The sequence below is a fragment of the Marmota monax genome, unplaced genomic scaffold (genome assembly GCF_021218885.2).
Source record: "Marmota monax isolate L192 unplaced genomic scaffold, Marmota_monax_Labrador192_F-V1.1 WCK01_AAM20220418_F8-fsc00071, whole genome shotgun sequence".
In the NCBI taxonomy this organism is placed as follows: domain Eukaryota; kingdom Metazoa; phylum Chordata; class Mammalia; order Rodentia; family Sciuridae; genus Marmota; species Marmota monax.
Window position 1 is genome coordinate 8,340,335 of NW_026695217.1, and position 19,682 is coordinate 8,360,016.

The following is a 19,682-nucleotide window of genomic DNA, read 5'->3' on the forward strand; positions in this document are numbered from 1 at the left end:
CCAGAGCCTGTCCACCTGTGTCCCTCTCAGGCCCCTACCCATCCCACCTGGTGAGGAGACCCTGGACCAGCCAGAGCATGGCTGCCTCTGTCCAGCCAGGGACCTGGGCCTGGGGCTGCCCTTGCTGAGGGTGAGGCAGAAGCAGAAGCACATCTGTTCCGTTGTCCCCAATGTGTGACAGTTACAGATGTCATTGTCCCCAGGAGTGGAGGCCCGCTGAGCAGGTGAAGAGGTTCTTTGGCGTCTCTGCCAGCCCACCAGCAGGCTGTCAGGCAGTCAGGCCCCCATTGCCCTTCTCCCCAGAGAGGCAGAGAAAGACACCAGACGGTACGAGCCAGCCCGCAAGGCTGCCGAGTGGGACACGGATGAGGAGCTCATGACATGGGTGGGGGACAGGACTGGTGGCTCCAGGGGGCAGTTTACACGTGCACCTGCGAAACCCACAGGGCCTGGAGTCCACAGTCCCATTTGGCCTGGGGCTTACGATCTGCAGTGGGTGGGGGAAGAAGGCTGGGGCCAGACTGCCCAGCCCGGCTCAGGTTGGAGATGACTCTGCTTTGGGGAGGGTTTTACACCCTTGGGTGCTCACGAGTGCTGACCCCTCAGCTCTGCTGGGTACAAGCTGCCCAAGCGCTAGCTCAAGCATTGGAGTTCTCCCGAGTGTGGGAGACCAGTGTGGTGGACAGCGAAGTGGGGCCACAGAACCACACATTGGAAACACTCCCTTTATACAGAAAACAGCCAGAAAGGAGGGCGCCTCTGAGAGTCAAGCCCTTCAACACGGCACCACGTTTCCCCCAGGGTTCATGTCCCTTTGGTTGGTTCTGTTGGCTTCCATAGAAGAAATGCTCCTCATTTTTATTTTTATTTTTCTTGGTACCAGGAATTGAACCCAGGGGTGCTTAACCACTGAGCCACATCCCCAGCCCTTTCTTATATTTTATTTAGAGACAGGGTCTGGTGAGGTGCTTAGGGCATTGCTAAGTTGCTGAGGCTGGCTTTGAACTCTTGATCTTCCTGCCTCAGCTGCTCGGAAGGACCAGGGAAGGGCAGAGTGTGGCTCCTGCTCCCACCTCCCCCCACCCACACCGTCACCTTCAGATTCCCTCCTCGAGGACATGCCTGTTCCTAATCTGAACGCACCCTCACTTCCTCTGCTGTGAGGCCACTGAAATGGGTCTTTTCTTACCCCTGTCTTGTGCCTACAGTCCATCATCCGTGATGATCATCCAGCTAACAGGACATCCCTAGGCACACTGAGGCTGTGTCCCCTCCTGCTGAATCTGACCCTCACACATTTCTAACTGAAGCAGCCCGTTACCCAGGGAGATTTGCACCCATATGTGGGAGGCCATCCTGGCACGTGATTTGAGTTACCTCCCTGGCTGGGTGAGAGGCGCTTAGGCACATCTTGGGTCCAGAGCTTTCCCCACCCTTCTCAGGTCCAAGGGCTTGTCCGTGCGGAGGCGTGTCTGGCCACTACCCTGAAGACTCAATTGTCGCCCCTGACCTTGGGATGCTGCCCCCCTTAATCCTCATTAGATGGGATTTTCTCCAGAATTTTTTGTTCCCCAATAAAAGTCCACTCCCTGGTGTGTTCTCTCTCTCTTGTTAGCCTCTTCGTAAACCTTGCTACCACAATAGGTAGCTTGAGGCTGGAGCTAGGAGGAGCCATCCTAGAGCTGGTTTAAAAGTAATTAGAGTCTTGTCTCTTTAATTCAAAACTCCCTAGAGGTTTCTCACATTTGGAACTTTCATCCATGAAGCCTACGCTGGTCGCGGGCTAAACCCATATCTTGTAGTGCTAATGCCACCTTCCCTATCTGAGGGCCCAGGGTAGAAGGGTCCATGGTCCTCTGATCTGTTGGAATTTGAAAGCACATGGACCCAGTTTTAAAGCATGGCTTTATTACAAAGGTTGGTGTGATGAGAAGAATAGTGCAGTTAAGCACCCTGTAACCCAAAGACGAGCTGAATAAACCTGGTGTTTTCCTGTCGTCTACACAGCAGAAGATGAAAACCTTGGGCAGAAGACGAGAACCCTGAGCAGCACCCTGGTTTACATATCAGTTCTACTTTTATGAAATGAAAGGGAAAATTACAGGAGCAATAAGCTACATGACCAAGTTCACAGATTAGACAGGGCAAGGACATGGACAGCTGTACAAGGTGGATGCAGACGGGAGGCACTGACCATAGGGCATGGGCTGCTTCCTCCACAGTAGGTTTCACAGTTGGCTCACAACGCTCTCTGGAGAACCCCTGTCCTGGGAGGGTTGTCAGGAACACCTGCTGGTGTCGGGCAGCCAGGGGCTGTTCCTGGGTGGTGGGTGCTCTGGGTCAGGACCAGTTGGGCTTCTGGGTGCTGACCCTGTCCAAACCTTGACTGCATGGGGGGGCTCACCTGGGCCCACGAGGCTGGTTTGTCTCCTCCAGTTTCTGACTCTCTGGTCAGGATTCTCAGGGTGCAAGTGTGCTTTTAACTGGGTGAACAGACAAGTTCCAGTCTCACAGTGCCCAGGGACAGTGCGGCACCAGGAAGGCGTAGCTGGGAGCAGGCGCCTGCCTCTGGTGGCCCCTCGCTCTCAGCCCTCCTCCTCCTCCAGCTTGGGTTGGGGGGATCTTCCTGGGCCTCTGTCACCCTCAGATGTCCTCCCAAGGCTGCCATGAGGGTGGCTGAGCGTGGAGCCGCCCATGCGTGTTTCTGGGGGGACCCCAGCTTGCCCTAGAGGAAGACGTTTCCAGTATGACACATCCACTTGATCTGGGGAAGGGGCAACTCAACCCTGGAATGCCAGGATGTTGGAAGGAACCCTGACTGTGATGGAGAACGTGCTCTAACTGGAGGCCCTGTGAGGGCAGTGGGCCGGCAGGTGGCAGTGTGATAGATATGTCACTTCCTCTCTCCTGCTACGTCTTGGTGACACGTCCCAATGTAATCAGGCTCTAAGCCATCAGAAGGCCACTTGCTGTGGGCTCGGCTATCTCCACTTTTGTTAAGTTGCTTTTAAGTCCACGTTCTAACCTTCCTTGCCTATTTTTACATTGCTCTGTCAAAACCTGTTCTGTAGCCGGGCACAGTGGTGCACACCTGTGATCCCAGCTACTCTGGAGGCTGAAGCAGCAGGATGGCAAGCTCAAGGCCAGCCTCAGCCACTAAGCAAGACCCTGTCTCAAAATAAAAAATAAAAAGAGTTGGTGACGTAGCTCAGTGGACGAGCAGCCCTGGGTTCCATCCCCAGTACAAAATAAAAAGGAATCAGATAACCCGTCCTGTAGTGTGGATAGGGATGCAGGGTCCTAGGTATTCTGGGATTGGTGTGGCTGGACAGAGAGGGGTTGCCATGAGGAGGTAGTATGGCCAGAGGGGGCACCTGGCCCTAGCAGCTTTCCTGGGTGACAATGCAGGACCAAGCAGCAGCTGGAGCGCAGGCACAGTACGTGGTCACAGACATCTGGGCTTGGCCCAGAGCCTCAGCCAGGAGGGAACACCCCATCCCCGAGGCACCAAGGAGCCCTTATTTGAGACACACTCAAGGAAGTTATTAGTTTCTGGAATCTTCCAATACATCGCAATCTCACAGAAGCATTTCACAGGCTGTCAGTGACACAAAACACCCAGGCCAGGGCCTGTTAGGTGTCTTGAGCCCGGGAGGCTGTTTAAAAAACTTGTCAAAGTAGGAATTTGTTCCTGGCAAAACGGCTAGTCCTGACTCTTCAATTTTGCCTCACTGGAATACGTTAAGGATTCAAGAATCCCCGTGCCACGTGACTAGCTCATGATACTTTTTGAGACACGATTATAAATAATTCAGGGATTTGGTCCATTATTGAAAATTGAGTCCAAGAACAAACTAATTACACCTATTATTCAAATATGCAGAATATACTTTTGAAAACACCCAGGATAAAACTGCAGGACACACAATAAGCTTGTCCACAGACTGTGCTTTTGCCTGGCTGCTGGGCCCAGGATAGTCGCTGGTGAGAGCAGGGCCTTATCCTTGCCTGAGGACCAGGGTGCCCATGCACGGAAAGGCTAGCAAACAGAAATGGCAGCGTGGCCAGGAAATGACAAAACTTGCTGTGCGTCCCTGGGTCCTGGTGAAGGCGGGAAGGTCACTGTCCCCGACACAAAAAAGAGATGCACAGAAGCAGTCGTCGCTCGGTTGACCTTGCCGTCCGTGGCAGGTGGCTACGGGGCTCAGAGCTCTGCACAAGTCAATGTGCACGTGACCCAAGTCTACATTCACACCAGGATGGCCCCAGAGAGCGTAGCTGCACCACCCGTGACTGAGGAAGGAACTGGGTTTATTGGGGGGTGGACAGATGCACTCAGTGTGGGAGGCTCAGGGTAGACAGTTGAGGGGCTCCTTGCTGGCACTCGCAGGCCCACGTCAGGTGTGCTGCCCTGTCCACACAGGGGTGAGGCCTGGCATCTTGACCAAACAGACCTTTGTTCTCAGAGCCTTTCTCTGGAGCGCCTTTCTTGGTGCACGTGGGATGCGATGCAGGTGCCCCGGGAGTCCCAGGGGCCTGCGGTGGAGGGTGGAGCACTGGTCTCCCGCCTGGTCTGCCCTGCTCAGAGGGTTCCACGCCGGATTCTCCCATCACAGAAGGAAACAGATTGGGCAGGAAATAGGAGAGACTCAAAAGGGCCCACATCTCCTGGTTGGTTCCCGTCCCCGCCCCAGTCCCTGCCCCATGGTGAACTTCAAAAGGTCCAGACTGGCATCCTCTCCATAGGTGCCCCCATTGCCAGGAAAACCCCCAAAGCTGCAGTTGCTGAGGCTGGTGCCTTGAAGAGCACCAGCCTGGAAGCTCAGGTCAATTCTCTGGGGAGAGGGGAGTCCAGGGAGTGAGGGGAGGACCAGCCAAGCCCGGCTGGGGTGACTGGCTCTCGGGGATAAGGTGGAGGGAAGTGCGACAGATGTCCTGAGGCCTGTGCTGGTTTCCTTTCCACAGGTTCTTAAATCATGAAATATTCTAACTGCAGCAGAGTCCAAGTTGAAACTGGGAAACAGACACTCTTCCACCAGAATTCCCTCTAACCCCTGTCCAGTGGGGGTGGAGATGAAGACATTTCCAAATCCTGTGCAGCACACACCCATAAATGTCATGGAGGTGAACCTCTAAGTGACATTCAGAAGGAAAATCAGCAACCCACTCCAGTATTCCAATTTGCAGACGCCCCAATTCAGCTCATGAGAATGGACGACCACCCCCCCGGCTGGGAGACCCCCAGGCTCTGCGTCTCCACGACTGTTCCAGGCATATCAGTGAGGCCCCGGGAGCAGGAGCCTGAGTCCACCCTGATGACAGAGTGGCCCACCTCCTCCCGGCCCCTGCCCTCAGGCTGTTCTTCCAGGACACCAGCTGCTGGGCAGGAGGCCGCTGCCTCTCCTCCTCCCGCCTCCTCCGTGGCTGTCTGGAGCGGCAGGATCATGGCCTGCAGTGCTTCCTTCACCATCTGGAGCTCTCCCTTGAGGGACTGTGTGAGTTGTTAAGGAGCAGGAGAGGTGATCAGCCCCACCCCCGGAGACCTCCGAGAACCAGCGCCTGGAGCAGATGGAGCCATCCAATTGCAGTTCCGAGCTCTTCCAAATTGTAGGAATTAAATATTGATACAAATTTTACACTTCTTTTAACAACGGCTGAGATTTCTGTGAGGCCTGAGGTTATTAACTATCTGAAGCACAATTCTGAAATGTGGAAGGAAGAGTCGGTGCCCAGGCTGAGACAGATGGCAGGGCAAATGCTCAGCGATACGTGGTTACCAGCACAAGGCTGGGGAGCCCCAGGCCAGGGTGGGCGACTGCCAGACATAAGAGCCCTGGTGGCAGAAAGGGAAGGATGCTTGACAAAAGAGCCTCCCCAAGAAATCCAGGACCTGGGGCCACTACAAGTACAGAGGCCTAAACAGGACCAGCTCCTCACCAGGAACCCTGGGCCCTGCTCACTGCTGGCCAGCCTGGTCTCCTTCAAATCTTTAAACCTGGCTTCTCAGGGATGACTCTGAAATGGCTCTGGGATCTCACCTGATGCCCTGTTGCTTTACTCCCAGGTAACTGCAGGGAACCCAGATTTGATGGAGTACAGGCACCGGCCTTTTCTGGGTTGTTTGTTGCTCTTAAACTGATTTTCTACTTATAGAGTTGTTTCTCATATAGAGAAAAGTAACAAAGAACTCAGCAAATCAGAGAACAGCACAGATGAGGCTCTTCTGTTAAGAAACCGGTTCACTTCCTGCAATCCCAGCAGCTCAGGAGGCTGAGGCAGGAGGATCATCAATGCAAGGCCAGCCTCAGCAACTTAGCAAGACCCTGTCTCAAAATAAAAAATAGAAAGGGCTAGGGATGTCACTCAGTGGCAAAGCACCCCTGTGTCCAATCCTCAGTACCAGAAAGAAGAGAAGAGAGGAAAAGGGAAGGGTAAATCATCACAGGAGGTCAGGCTGCTGGAACATTCCAGAGGAGATGTGGAGGAAGCTTGGGGAAGGCTGTCAGGGAGGGCTGACAGCTCACAGGCCACCGCCTGCAATGCTGCTCCACCTAGGAGCAGTGCCAGCGCAGGAAAGAGTGACACCCACAGGGTGTGACCCTTCTAGAACAAGGAGCTCAGAGGACCTGGGATATGCCAAGGAGCCTCCCCAGCAGAAGCAAGGGCCCAGCCACCTGCAAGCTCCAGGTAGCTCTCGACTGCCCCGGGTTCCTCCTCGCCTGTCATTCACAGACATTTTCTACCCAGGCTCACTACTTGCACTTGAACTTGAGGGGGGACAAGAGTGGGGTTGGGAAAGCAAGAGAGGAAAAAACCAGTTTCTCTCTCTTTTTTTTTTTTTTGAAAGAAGCTTTGCTTTCCCCCATTTGTACTCATCTTTAGTGAAAATTTCATGCAAGCCAAAGCGTAAGTAGGCCCAGCACAAATACCAGGCTGAGTTCAGCACGAAGTCAGGCTGACCACAAAGAGTGATCCTGGGGAACCCCGGGACTTAATCACCTCGGCTATGCAGCCTGGACTACACACCAATGTTCGCAATCTGGTAAGTGAGGACCAAGGTTTTCAGAGAGAAGTTAAACCAAAATGTGATGTTTCTTTAAAACTTCAGGCACTGACAGAACAAACTGAAAAGTATAAAGAGAGAAAAGCTGCAAAAGGAAGTGACTGTTGCCCCATTAGCCATCGGACGGCCCTCAGACGACGCTCTCTGCTGACCCTCATCCCCTGCATTCTGGCCCGGCCAACTCTGGGATCCAGCAAACCAGGTCTGGCCACCCACCCCAAAACCAAACCTGTGCCTTTCTCACAGGCAAGGACTGAAAAAATAAATGTCTTCCTCCCTGGTGATAGTATAGTGCCTTGTGTGAGAGATTTAAGGTTTACTTCCTAAGATAAGGTGGAGTCAGGGCAGCCACAGGAGCTGTGGGCCATGGCCTGGGCCTGTCCTCCAGGCCCACAGGGGAAACCGCAGTCCACTTCAGGCTTGGACAGCACTGGCTGCTCTGCTGCTGAGGCTCATTTTCAAAAAGTTCAGGGTTCTTTCTCTTCCCCTCTCCCCTCTCCCTAACCCGGGGAAGGGAAAACAGGACCCCCCGTCTTTCCATCCTGGGCAGAGTTATCTGTCCTGAGCACATGCCCCCCACAGGACCAAGTGATCCAGATTCGGGGATGGCACCAGAAGATCTCAGACATGACCATCTCCCAGATTAACAAGTGAACCCCAGCTCTGCACAGAACACCTGCAATAGCCTTTGAATCACCTCCTTAAACCCCGTTCCCCCTGATGGGGGAACCACAGCCTCTGGGACAGGAGTCTCCTGTGCTTCCCCTTTGCTGACAGAGCCTCGTCCTCACTAGTGGATGGGCATGGGGGACGAGGACAAAGCTCCTGGTAGCAGAAGGACTCTGAGGTCAGTGAGAGCAAGGGGGGCTTTGCACAGCTGCCCACGCTGTGGGCCTGGTTCAGACAGGGTCTGTCCAGCACGTCTCAGGATTTGTGGGCGGGGCTTGCGGCAGTGAGAAAGTTGTTGGGGACAGGGTGTGACTTCCACCCATCGCAAGAAGGTATGGATCAGACCTGTGTTCCTGGAGTCCAGGATGACTCGGCAGAGGAGGCAAATTGGAATGGAGGCAGAGTGAAACCTAAGTCCTCATAACACTGAGGAGTCAGAAAGGTGGGATTTAGGATTGCAACTCCCAGGGAAGCTGAGAACACGGTGACTGCCTGGTTGTCCCCATCATGAAGCAGACAAACTACCTGTGCCTTTCTCACAGGCAAGGACTGAAAAAATAAATGGCTTCCTCCCTGGTGAGAGTATAGTGCCTTCTGTGAGCGAGTTAACGTTTACTTCCTAAGATAAGAGATGTAACAAACAGGGCTGGGCTGGGCTCAGTGGTGGGGCACTCGCCTCGCACGGGTGAGACCCTGGGTCCCATCCTCAGCACCACATAAAAAATAAATAAATAAAGTTATAAAAGTATATATTAAAAAGAGAGAGAGAGAGAGAGAGAGAGAGAGAGAGAGAGAGAGATGTGATAAATATCTTCTGCTCTGTCAGGGCAGAGCCAGACCCCAGAAATCCTGGAAGCCTCCCATGAGATAGTAACCATTAGAACAATTAAAATCATGTTTCCAATTACAAGATCTTTCTTTCTAACCACCCGGCCCCACGCTTCCTTGCCAGATGGGAGTTCCAGCACATTTTGGATGTACTGAAATGGAAGAGAGTCTAGGATAAAATATGAGCAAGGGGGGAAGAAAAAGCAAATTGCAGAACAATTTTATGGAACAATCTTAATTTTGCAATGACTACAGTGATAAGCCATTGACAGCTAGAAGGCATTTTAGGAGGTCACCACCATGTCCAGGTAGTGGCCCTGGGAAGGAGACCGCAGCTCTGTGATATTCACAATGGATGTGCACGGCTTTCTTATTTAAATCAGCACGTTTATAAAAGAAACCACTTGCAACATTTCCTGTAAAGCACGCAGGAGAGATGACAGCTCAGGTCCACATTCTCATCTTTCCTTTCTGTCACTCAAATATTCAAATGCTGCCTGACTCGAGCCATGCATTCAGAAATGCTGTTGGCTGCACAAGGGTGAGCCAGGATTGCTGTCCTGGTCCAGCAGAAAGGGACACTGAGGGGCGGGTAGCCTGCCCAGGAAGACTAAGTGCTCCAGGTGAGCTGGGAGCAGAGGGGCCGGGCAGAGGCACAGAGAGCAGGGAGAGGCTGCTGGTATCGAGTGTGCAGGGGAAAAGTGGTCACCGCTTGCACAGGGCAGTAGCAATGACGCTGAGAAGTAGCCAGGCTCTGGCTTTAGCCTGATGATGCAGCCCACAGCCGTGGTGTCAAGAGGGACACCTGATCTTAATCTGAGCAGCGAACCTGTGGGATCCAGCGGGCTCGGCCTGGACGGGGAGAGCTGGAGAAGCCCATCGGCCAGCCACGAGGAGCTGTGACAGGAGGCGCAGGGGTTGGAGATGGGCATGGAGGGTGTGTTGAGCCTCATGTTTGCACAAAAATGAGTTCATGTTTCCTTATTGATTCTCAGAAAAATGAATGATCCTGTTTGCTACAGGAGCCTCGGTTTGTCGAGCAGCAGAAGCTAGTCTCTGCTCACTAATCCACCGAGCTCAGAGTCGAAGCCCTCTGGTATGTGTGACCTTGAGTTTTGTCCAAGGGCTGGACCCAACCGCAGGAATGACGGCTGAGGCCTCTGTAATTTAGGTGCTTGCTGCACTGGAATGAGGGTGGGGGCAGACCTCTAGGAGCTGAGTTAGCCCAGGGACCTGTGCCCGGGAACCTAGAGGCTGAGTTTGAATGTCCCCAGACATGCCACCAGGTAGCTCAGTATCTAAGAAAATGAGCAGGCTAGTTAATCATGGCCCAGGGCTTGGCACTGCAGTCTGCAGAACGCCCCTGACCCAGGGCCATGCTCTAGCACCTGGGGCAGGACCACCCTCATCAGGCAGGGACGTGCCATGAGGTGCTAGTGAAGGGGTCCAGGAGCACAGGGCACTGTCAGGAGGGCAGCCACTGTCCAGTGGAGTCCTGTTTTTATAGGACAGCACTGAGCTTTTCTGTCACTGGGGCTTCCTAGTGGGCACTCATGGCTAAGTCAAAAGTGGGTCCCCTGCTCCTCTGACCTGGCTTGGTTCCAAAAGGAGCCAGAGGGTGGCTTTGAAGCTGCTAGAGGTTTGCTCCACGGCTTCTTTCAAGCCACACTGCTCCTCTTGTATCCACTGTGGCCTGTGGTACTGGGGAACCACCTGGAAGGGACAGCAGCAGGGACCTCAGCCACTCGTGGGCAAGGAGGAGAGCCTTGGCCACTCCAGAGCCTGGGCCAAGGGACTGGATGACCTGCCTACACCATGCCAAGACCAAAGTGTGCCCCTCTCCACGCTGTCGTCCCCAGCTCTTCTCACCCCAAGGCCTAGGTGGGAGCCACAGGGGAGCACTGTGGCCACCAGCCCTGTATAGTCCTCCTGTCGGTGAAGTGAGTGAGCTCTGGGTCCTTGAGCTTCCCCCCTCCAGCTTTTCAGCCCTAGAGGCAGAAAGCGTGTCCAAGAGGGCAGGGCACGCTCCCACAATGGGCTACCTTGGTCTGTTCACGCTACAAATTAGAAAGTTGAACCAGAGGAGAGCTGTGGGATTTCTGCACGAGTCTGGATGCATTTAGACTCTGCACACCATTGAGCACCACCGAAACTAATCCACTGGGCGCCAGACATTCCACACAGCAAGGAACAAAACTCCGCCAGGGCTTCCTAGACACGGATGTAAATGCAACCACAAATAGAACCAGGCTGTCCCCACCTTGTCTCTGACCCAGACTGGCAGAACTGCCCTGGGGGCTTTGCAAGATGCCCCAAATGTGCAAATCCAAGGTGAGCTTCATTTCCTGTGATAGTGTGTTGCCACAGTTGAAGGAGAAAAATGGGGAGTTCCCTGCTCAGCTCCCCTGCACTGCAGGGTTCTCAGTTTGCACCTTGACCGTGGAGAAGCCATCGTACATGCTCAAAAGATTCTTCAAAATGCAACAGCTAATTGGGACACAAAATGACTGTGAAATTGTCCTGGGGCTGAGACGGCTGCTCCTGGAAGCCCAGCTGGCAGGCTGTGAAGTCTCAGCTCCCGTCCTCTCCTCTGCTGCTAGAGTGGCCCCTCTCTGCTGCTTGCTCTCCTGGTCAATGACACAGACTCTGTTGGATGCTCACTGTGCCGTGTCTAACAGGATGTTTAGTCCTGCCACATGTGAGGCAGTGGGCCTCAGGGTGATGAGGAAACGTGGCCATCCCTGTCCCTCCTCAGGTTGGTCAGTCCAGTGCCCTCTTGGGAGAGGCCAGGGGCAGGCTGTCCATAGCCCTGACACAGAGCAGGATGTGTGAGAACCTGCTTGTGCACAACCACACTGCCCATCACTCGCTGGCCACTTGCCAACACTCTGTGGTGCACACGCTCGGCCTAGGCAGAACCCAGCGCCTTCCACAGGAGCGTGGACAGGAGCGCAGGGGACACAGTGTTCTCTGCTGGCCTATACCAGCTACACCCTTGTGTGGCTTGCAGCAGTTGCTCTGTGTGCACACCACGTACACAGAGCTCTGGCAGTGAGTCCAGGAATCAAACGTGGTGGCTCGTGGTCAGCTCTCCCTGCCGTGGGCAGCAAGTGCTTTCCTCCAGCCTCACTCGCAGTGGGTTGCCCATCAAGAATGAAAACTAACCAGTTGGGCTTCAGCTGGCAGCCTGGAATCTCCAGATAAGCCCTCATTTCTTTTGTCAGGAGGCTGCAGAGAGCCAGGAAAGATGCGTCCTGTCTCAGGGCATAACGTCTCACCCAACACTGGGTGCCACTCTGAGCAGGCCCAAAGGCACCTTCCCAGCATTTATTCCCAACCAGGCTACAGAGGGAAGGCTAGTTCTGTAAGAGGCAGGAAACTGTGAGGAACAGAACATCAGTTTTTAGAAATCTACCTTGAACAGTGTTAGAATACTTGCTGATTCAGTTAAAGAAATACCCTGCTAAGCTTAATAAGCAAGGTCAAAGACTTAAAGCTATAGCAAGGAAGGAACAACATGGATCTATTATGAAACCATAGATCTGAATACTTTTGATTAAGATGAATCCTTTCCCATTCAGGATCATTTACACACACACACACACACACACACACATACACACACACAGAGTAAGGTGAGAACTGGAATTTTAAAAGGAAGACAGTAATAAGAAGGAAAGTTCAAATAGCTAAATTTCCCATGAACACATCAGTTATGGTTTAGGTGTGAGCTGTCTCCCAAAAGCTCATTTTCAGAGGTGAAATGCCCGGATTATGACAGCTGTAGTCTAATCAATGGATCAATCCACGGATGCATTAACTGGGTGCTAACCGTAGGCAGGAAGGGTGTGGCTGGAGGAGGTGGTCACTGGGGCATGCATTTAGCGGGGCTCCCTTTGCCTCCTGGTGCCATGTCCTGAGCTGCTTTCTTCCTCCACGCCCTTCTGCTACGATGCTCGGCCTCACCTCGGGCCAGAGCTACAGAGTCAGCCACGTGGACTGAACCTCTGAAATCATGAGCCAGATAAACTCTTCTTCCTCCATGATGTTTTTGTCAGCCCTCTGGTCACAGAGAGGAAAAGCCACCTAAAATACCTAATAAAAGTCACAATCCTGAACAGAAAGAACAAAATGAAGAGAAAAGTGCACGTTAGCCACAAAGTGTCCATAACACTTACTCACCAAAAACATGCAGGGTGGGTTGCACATCACTGTATCCACCTGTGCACCCTCCACCTGCCCTAGAGAACTAGCCAGTGGTAAACAGCCCCACGGATCACCTGGGACACAGGGCTTTTCATGGACACCTGCCCCAGCCAACAGTCCTCCTGCCCTTGCTCACCACAGCCAACTTTGACAGAGGAGACACCAGGATATGGAGCCGTGTGAGAAGATCCTATCGCTAGGAATTAGAAGGGACTGGTTGAGCTTAACCCCGTGTACCTGGTTAGACACTGAGAAGGACTAATCCAAAATGCTGCTAGTTTGGATACTCTGTAGCCCCGTTACCTGGCGGAATGGTGGAACCAAGAAATCAGAGGGTGGGTTTGGTTTCTGGGAGTTAGGAAAGCTCTTAAAAACCAGAGCCCGTCTAGAGTTGGCCCTGATCACTCCCCATGGCCACTCAGCTCAGCTCTGCACTCCCCAGAAACTCCACCTTGCTTTGGCTTCATTGCATGCATGTCTGGCCTCAGTGGCTAATTTTTAGTGGTCAGACTTAATAATCAAAAAAACATTGGATGGCTTACCAAAGACTAGAGAGAAAATACTGGACACGGGCCGCCTCAGACCCAAGGCGCACTACGGGGCAAGCAGCAGCCCCGCCTGCTTCCACCTGCTGAGGCCTGGAGAAGTGAGGCAACTGTTAAGACTTTCTTTTACAAAATAATCTTGCAGGTATTCAACCCGCAAGCTGCAAGGATATGAATGAGCTCTCCGTCGTGACTGTGCATGGCCGTGTGAAGTGCATCTTCCAAGTCCAGCAGCTTCCTGCCTATGGCTTCACATTGTTCTTCAAGTTCTGCAGACAAGATGTAAGATTCCTGGCCAGAGAACAAGAAAAGGTCATGAGTGCGCCACAGGGACTTCAGGACTCTGTGTGCAGGCAGGACACATGGGGAAACATCTCAGGCTTCCTTGGCTTCCACACCCCTGGGAGTCACACAGGAGCCTGTGCCACCCTGGAGGAAGTGACGGGGAAACGGAGCCCAGTTCAGGCTGTGATTGCATGAGGGGGCTCATCCACATAGTTCCCCAGCCCCGCTCCCATCTGGTCATTTCCAAGCCTGACTTCCCGAGCATCAACTCCTGAAAGGGTTTATCAAAAGGAAACCTGGACTTTCCAGGTGCCTTCACAGGGGACTCATACTCTTATTGGAATTCTAGCAAAAGCTGGGTGGGAGAGGGTGTCACAGGAGCAAATGGGCTGAGCTTCAAGGACAGGGGGTTTTCCTTGAAGGGCACAGGAATCTGACTGGGTCTGAACACTGGCCACCCCGAAGCACGTGGGGGTGGAGACATGAGTGCACACTGTCTATTCTGCTGCCACCTCCTCCCTTCCCTGGAGCACAGGCCCCGCAAGAGCAGGGATGACCATGGCACCTGCTGCTGGGTCCCCCTGGGCACCTGGCACTGGGCAGATACTTAGAATTCATCAGTTTGGTGAAGGAACAGTTGAGTCTCAGAATCGCCTGCTCCTCTAAGACTTCCCCTCCAAACGCGTGCCCCATACAGGAGCCAGTAAAGGGCCCTCTGTGTCACTGTCCTGCACAAACCACCATAGAGCAGAGTCCACGCTTTGCAGTCGAACAAACTGGTCTAAACCAGTTCCAGCTCCTCAGCTCTCGGCTGTGGTCTGACATTTGCCACCTGCCCGCACCTGAGTCCGCAAGCCCAGTTCCTCCCGCTGTCATCCTGTACCCCCTCCCCTCCTTCAAGCCCCACAGGATGATCCCCCTTCCTAACTCTCCATTCTGACATGTGCCAGGTCCACCGGGGCGACTGAGAACTCGCTGTGGGCAAGGGCCTTGGGCTGGCCACTCGTCCCAAGGCCCCAGCGTCAATCCTGAGTTCTAGAAGCCCACAGATTCTTAAAGGAAACAAGTAAACAAGACCAAGAAAATTCAGAGAGAAAACAGTGAATCTTGGTATAAAAGGAAGAGAAAAGCAAGAAATCCGTCCAGAATTAAAACTTGACCAAATGTAGAGGCAGTATTTTCCCAACTAGCAGCGAAGGGCTTACAAGATACACTAAAGGAATTGTTCATAAGGGAAGAATGAAGGTGTGTGTTCAGATTTAAGTGCTGGGCTGCCACAGAGCAACATGGGGTACCTAACAAGGACCCCAAGGGCCCAGGTGTGGCAGCGACACTGGGCAAAGCCCTTAGTCATCAGTGTCTGTCACGTGATGCTGAAGTCAGGGTCTGTGAATGACACTGAAGGCCAGCCATGTTCTCTGACATTGCTCTGTTAGCTGTGGAAGGCTTTAAAGTTCACGTCCCAATGGTCCACTGTGGTGGAAGACAGCTGTGCCCATGGGAACCGTCATCACTACTGTCACCAAGCAGAGGGCACGTGGAATGCAGGGAAGTGTATATATGAAAGAAAGGGATCTGGTGACAAGGTCACTGTATTGAAGTAGAAGATGGTAATTATGCAAAGCCGATGGCATTGGAAGTCCAGGAGGACTTCCTGTCCTCACAGCTCAGCCCACTTGCTCCTGTGACACCCCCTCCCGCCCAGCTGCCAGATTTGTGATTAGTCGTTAAGAAGACTTAACGCAAGAACAGCTGATCACAGGAAATACTTAAATGGGCAAATAACTGCAATGATTCACAATTATTTTGAGGGGTGGTATTATTGAACATTTTTATTTTCTTCTCTATACTTTCCTAAAGTTTCCCATATTTTTAAAGTATAGTTAGAAAAAAATTACCATAAATATTATTTCAAACAATAATGGTACAGTATGGAAGCAATACAGTGGAATTTTTTTTTTTAAGTTTTTTAAAGATTACAAAGACACAAACTCAAAGCACCATGTCTGGTGACAGAAGGTCTGATTGGCACACACTAGTGGGGTTGGTTGCTTTTCCAAGGCACAAGTTAGAGAATCTGCCAAGCCCTGCACCAACCATGCTGGTGCACAAACCTCCATATTGCAGGTTCTGCATCTGTGGAGTCAACCAAACTCTGGATTCTTGCCCCACCACGTTATCTGTTCCTCATGTCGTGATGTCATCTGCCATGATGTGACATAGCCAAGGGGCCCTCCCCAAAGACCAAACACATGGATCTGCCTTATTATGAACTTTCAGCCTCCAACACTGTGAGCTAAATAAAGCTTTTTTCTTTATTAAGTATCCAGCCTCAGGTATTTTGTTACAGCAACAGATAATAGACTGATACAAAGCTTTTGAGGATGTTTTGCTCTTTCTCAGACTGCACTGTCTAGGAAATAGTCTTTCCGTGGTGTGAGAGCCAGTGGGGGAACTGGTATAAAGACTTTTCCAAACGCTGCCCAACTACAGCCAAGAACAGTCTTGTCTGGGATAATCCCTCAGCCTCACAGCAGCCTCTGCATCCTGCATGACAACCCCAGTACTTGACACGTGTCTCTGTTGGCCTCAGAGAAAGCCCTGCAGCCTTGCATGGGAAGGAGTCAGTAGCACGGCTTAGCCAGGCAGCATCTCAAACATAACTTGCTAAGCTGACCTCACGAGCAAACCTGAAGGCTTGAATGAAGGGCCGGAAAGGTTCAGCTGTGTTGACTTAGAGCTGACGTCACCTTTCTGTCCATGTCTCCCACCTCAGGGAACACGATTTAAAACAGAAAACAGGATTTCCTACGTCGAGCAGGATTTTCTCATTAAAATGAATTTCTAAAAACACTTGTCTGTGAAGGTGTGGGCTTGCACCCACGAAGGCACCCGGCTGCTGACCTGAGCAGGTGCTAAACCATGCACACTGGTAAAGCGGGTATAAATCCCTGACCAGGGTCTCGGAGGGCTCTTTTTTTTTTTTTTTTTTTTACTTAGTTTTATTTTCCACAAACAAGGCTAAGTCCTTGCCTGTGGCATTTAGAAAATACCAATATTTAAAATGTTAGACTTGAGCTCATGTTCAGAGGGCAGGGAGTGCCCAGCCAACAGCCAGGGCTCTTCCCTCAGTGAGGACACGTCCCTGCTGACAGTGGCCACCAGGCTGTTCGGGGCCATGAGACAGCGTGTGTATTGTTTCTGTTCTGAACAGAACCTGCACTGGGAACAGGAGATGTGTCCAGCTAAGTGTCTGGGGTGGGCACTGCTGCAGGGCCAGCTCTGCCTGGAGCAGCGCCAGGGCTTCTGGAGTTGCTGCTCATCCCGGAGCTCACCACATTGAGTCGTGGCTGGGATAATCCAAGATGGTTGAATAGTTGGCTTCTTCAGTTGCTGGGGAAAGTCCTTCCAAGGGAAGAGGCAATGAGAGGCCCAGCAGGAGCCACGCACAAGATAGAAAAAGTTTCATGGCCACAGCAGCAAGTGCCACTATCGATCTTAGTGGAGCCTGGGAGGCTCTGGGCACCCTGCGGATCTGGCTCCCGTGGGAGATGCATGTGCTGCGGCTGTGGGTGCTGGCCGTCGCGCTCTGCTCCTGCAGGTGGGGGTGGAGGGCACGTGGTGTCCAGAGCCCTCGCCTGAGCCCCGCCTGGGTGCTGGGCTCTTGGCTCTTACCTGGCCAGCACACCCAGGTCCCCACTTGCCTTGGCCATGGGTTGAGGCTCCACAGTAGCTGCCCACCCATGATGACCTGGTTCTAGCAGCCAAAGCCACAGGTGACACAGTGAAGAAAGGACAGGGCAGAGGGGTCCCCCCTGATAGCGCAGCCTTCTGCGCTCAGGGCCATCTGCGGCACTGCTGAGGTTTGACGAATCCTGGAAGTAAAAGCCCTGCTCCGCTCACATGAACCCTGACCCACACCACGACTGAGCCTCAGGATGTCTGTTCCGGCCCCGAGTCTCACCCCGCTGTCCCCCGAGGTAAAGCAGACATGCTTGCCACCCTCATGGGCTCAGCGGGGGCTGAAGGCGTCTCCTTGGCTCAGACGTGAAGCCACAGCCTTCCACATGTTCTTCAGGCCATTTTCCAGAACATTTGCGTGGCAAATGCATTCCAGGAATGCTCCATGATTTTCTCCGCCTTTTTAAAAATATGGTCCATAAGGAATATTTACCCCAGACAGTGGCCTGTCTGTTACACAAACAACGTGTTCCACATCTATTTGGAAGAGATTTGTGGTGAGCATTCCCCTTTCCTCATAAACGCTGAGGGCCACAGGCAGCGTATGAACACCAACAGGTGCAGAAGCCCAAGCGCCTCTTTGTTGCTCTGGATAAAAGCTGTAGCTCCCCAAATGCCCAAGTCATGTGGCTACACCCTGAGCAAGTGGGTGTGGCCCTGGAAGCACCCAGTGGTTGGAAGGGGTGAAGAACCCACCCGAAGTGTCCAGACCCCTGTAGATCACAGCCGGCAATCTGCTGTCCCCAAGGACCCTCACGCTTGTCTCAAAGAAGGCATGAGAAGGAGTTCGGGACAGGAGGAATCAGCAGAGCCAAGAGAGCTGGTAGGAGAAGCTGCCTCATGCTGGGTCTGCGGCGACCGGCCTGCCATCTCTGGCCTGCATGAAGGATAGCCTTAGAAAGCCACTTTCAGTGCTACATGGCCACTCAAGAGCTTCTGGACTGCTGCCCTGTTGCACACTGGGCTCAGACTTCAGAGCTGAGCAAGGTCAGACCCCACCAGCACCATCAGTAGATGGGACCCTATTTCAGCTGGTACCTGAATAATCGCCACCCCACAACAGATCCAGATTCTGGGGACTGTGACATCAAACTCCGAAGACATACAGGAAATAAAAGCAGAGCACCGCAGGGGGATGCTTCAAGGGATGTGCCTTTGAGCTGCCTGTTGCCGAGAAACACCAGACTGCAAGAGGGAAGCGGAACTAGGAGAACTAAAGCCAACGCGAAAGTTGTTCATTTTTGTATTAGAAAAAAAATGAAGTTCCAAGTGTTTTGTGGAAACCACACAACATGAGACAGGGTTACGTTTCCAGGGCCGCTGCTCAGGCACCTGGGCTCGCGGGGACTTTGGTTGAGTGGCCCCTGCTCTTCCCTCACAACGCACTCCATGCATCCCACAGACGGGGAGCGCCGGCCACTCTCCTTCTCACACAGTTAGGTGGGATAATTGCCCTCAGGCTTCTAATTATGCCAGAGAAACGACAGCCGCACATGGCTCCCAGAGCTACCTGGGGCGGGCGTAGCCAACAGCCGGCAAGGCCAGGGTCCCAGCGTGTCTGGACGGGAGCGCTTCACACTGTTGCCACTGGGCAGGGCAACTCCATGTGGGAGTGCCACAGAGCTCAGCCCAGGCCTCCACCTGGGCTCCCTGCTGGGACATGCGTAGTGGTCACCTGCTGGTGGCTTGGGAAGATCCTATTTCCAGCAGCCCTGTCCCCAGGCATGATGAGGGGCAGAGATGAGCTTGTTTCCAGAAGCAGGAACCTCCAGATTGGACGCCCTCAGCTGCACTAGGAGTCCACTGAGCTGTCGTGAAGAACGTGTGGTATCCTGGCCGCTGGGGGTGGCCATCCCGTTGTGGACCTCAGTCTTCAACACTGAAGGACAACAACCTCCACCATAGTGGCAGAGTCTCCAGGACCCCAGAGGGTGTCCTCCTCGGGGGCACCAGCTTGCTTGGTAAGGGAGGAAGTAGCGTCTGCACTGGAGCATCCAGGTGGTGCCTCAGTGTCCCAGACGGAGGGGAAGAGAGTGGGCCTCCTCCCTGGGGCAGGAGGAGCTGGGAGTGAGGACATTAACCCAGGGGCCAGGGGGAGCCTGCTGAGCCCAGTGAACAAGCCCAGGCAGGCAGGGAACTTGGGCTTCCATTGGTGGAGCTGTTTCTAACTCTATTCATGCCAGTTGTAGGTAAAATCCTAATTAGACAACATAAGCTCATACTATGTAAATCCATGAAATATTGGTGTGAAAAAAGTTCTTATTTCTGAAAAAAAGAAATCAAAAACCTTGGAAAGACTGAGTTGTGTTGAAGCGAGGGAAGGGAGACTGAGGATTGCCAAACAG

At 52.9% G+C, this 19,682-nt stretch overlaps 1 protein-coding gene across 2 annotated transcripts in view; it reads right to left on the reverse strand.

Annotated features, from left to right (window-relative positions):
• Positions 1–1,886: 1,886 nt before the first annotated feature.
• Positions 1,887–19,682, reverse strand: part of Disc1 (DISC1 scaffold protein) — a 200,680-nt gene continuing 182,884 nt past the window's right edge. The window contains exons 12-13 of one of the 2 annotated variants that reach the window (XM_046432128.2): positions 13,485–13,602; positions 1,887–5,493 (exon numbers count right to left, since the gene is read on the reverse strand). In XM_046432128.2, coding sequence (XP_046288084.1) covers positions 5,198–5,493; positions 13,485–13,602 — 414 coding nt within the window. In that variant the 3' untranslated portion in view covers positions 1,887–5,197. Of the gene's footprint in view, positions 5,494–11,910; positions 13,603–19,682 lie in introns of those variants that run through there. The other variant, XM_058575004.1, reaches the window with a different exon arrangement.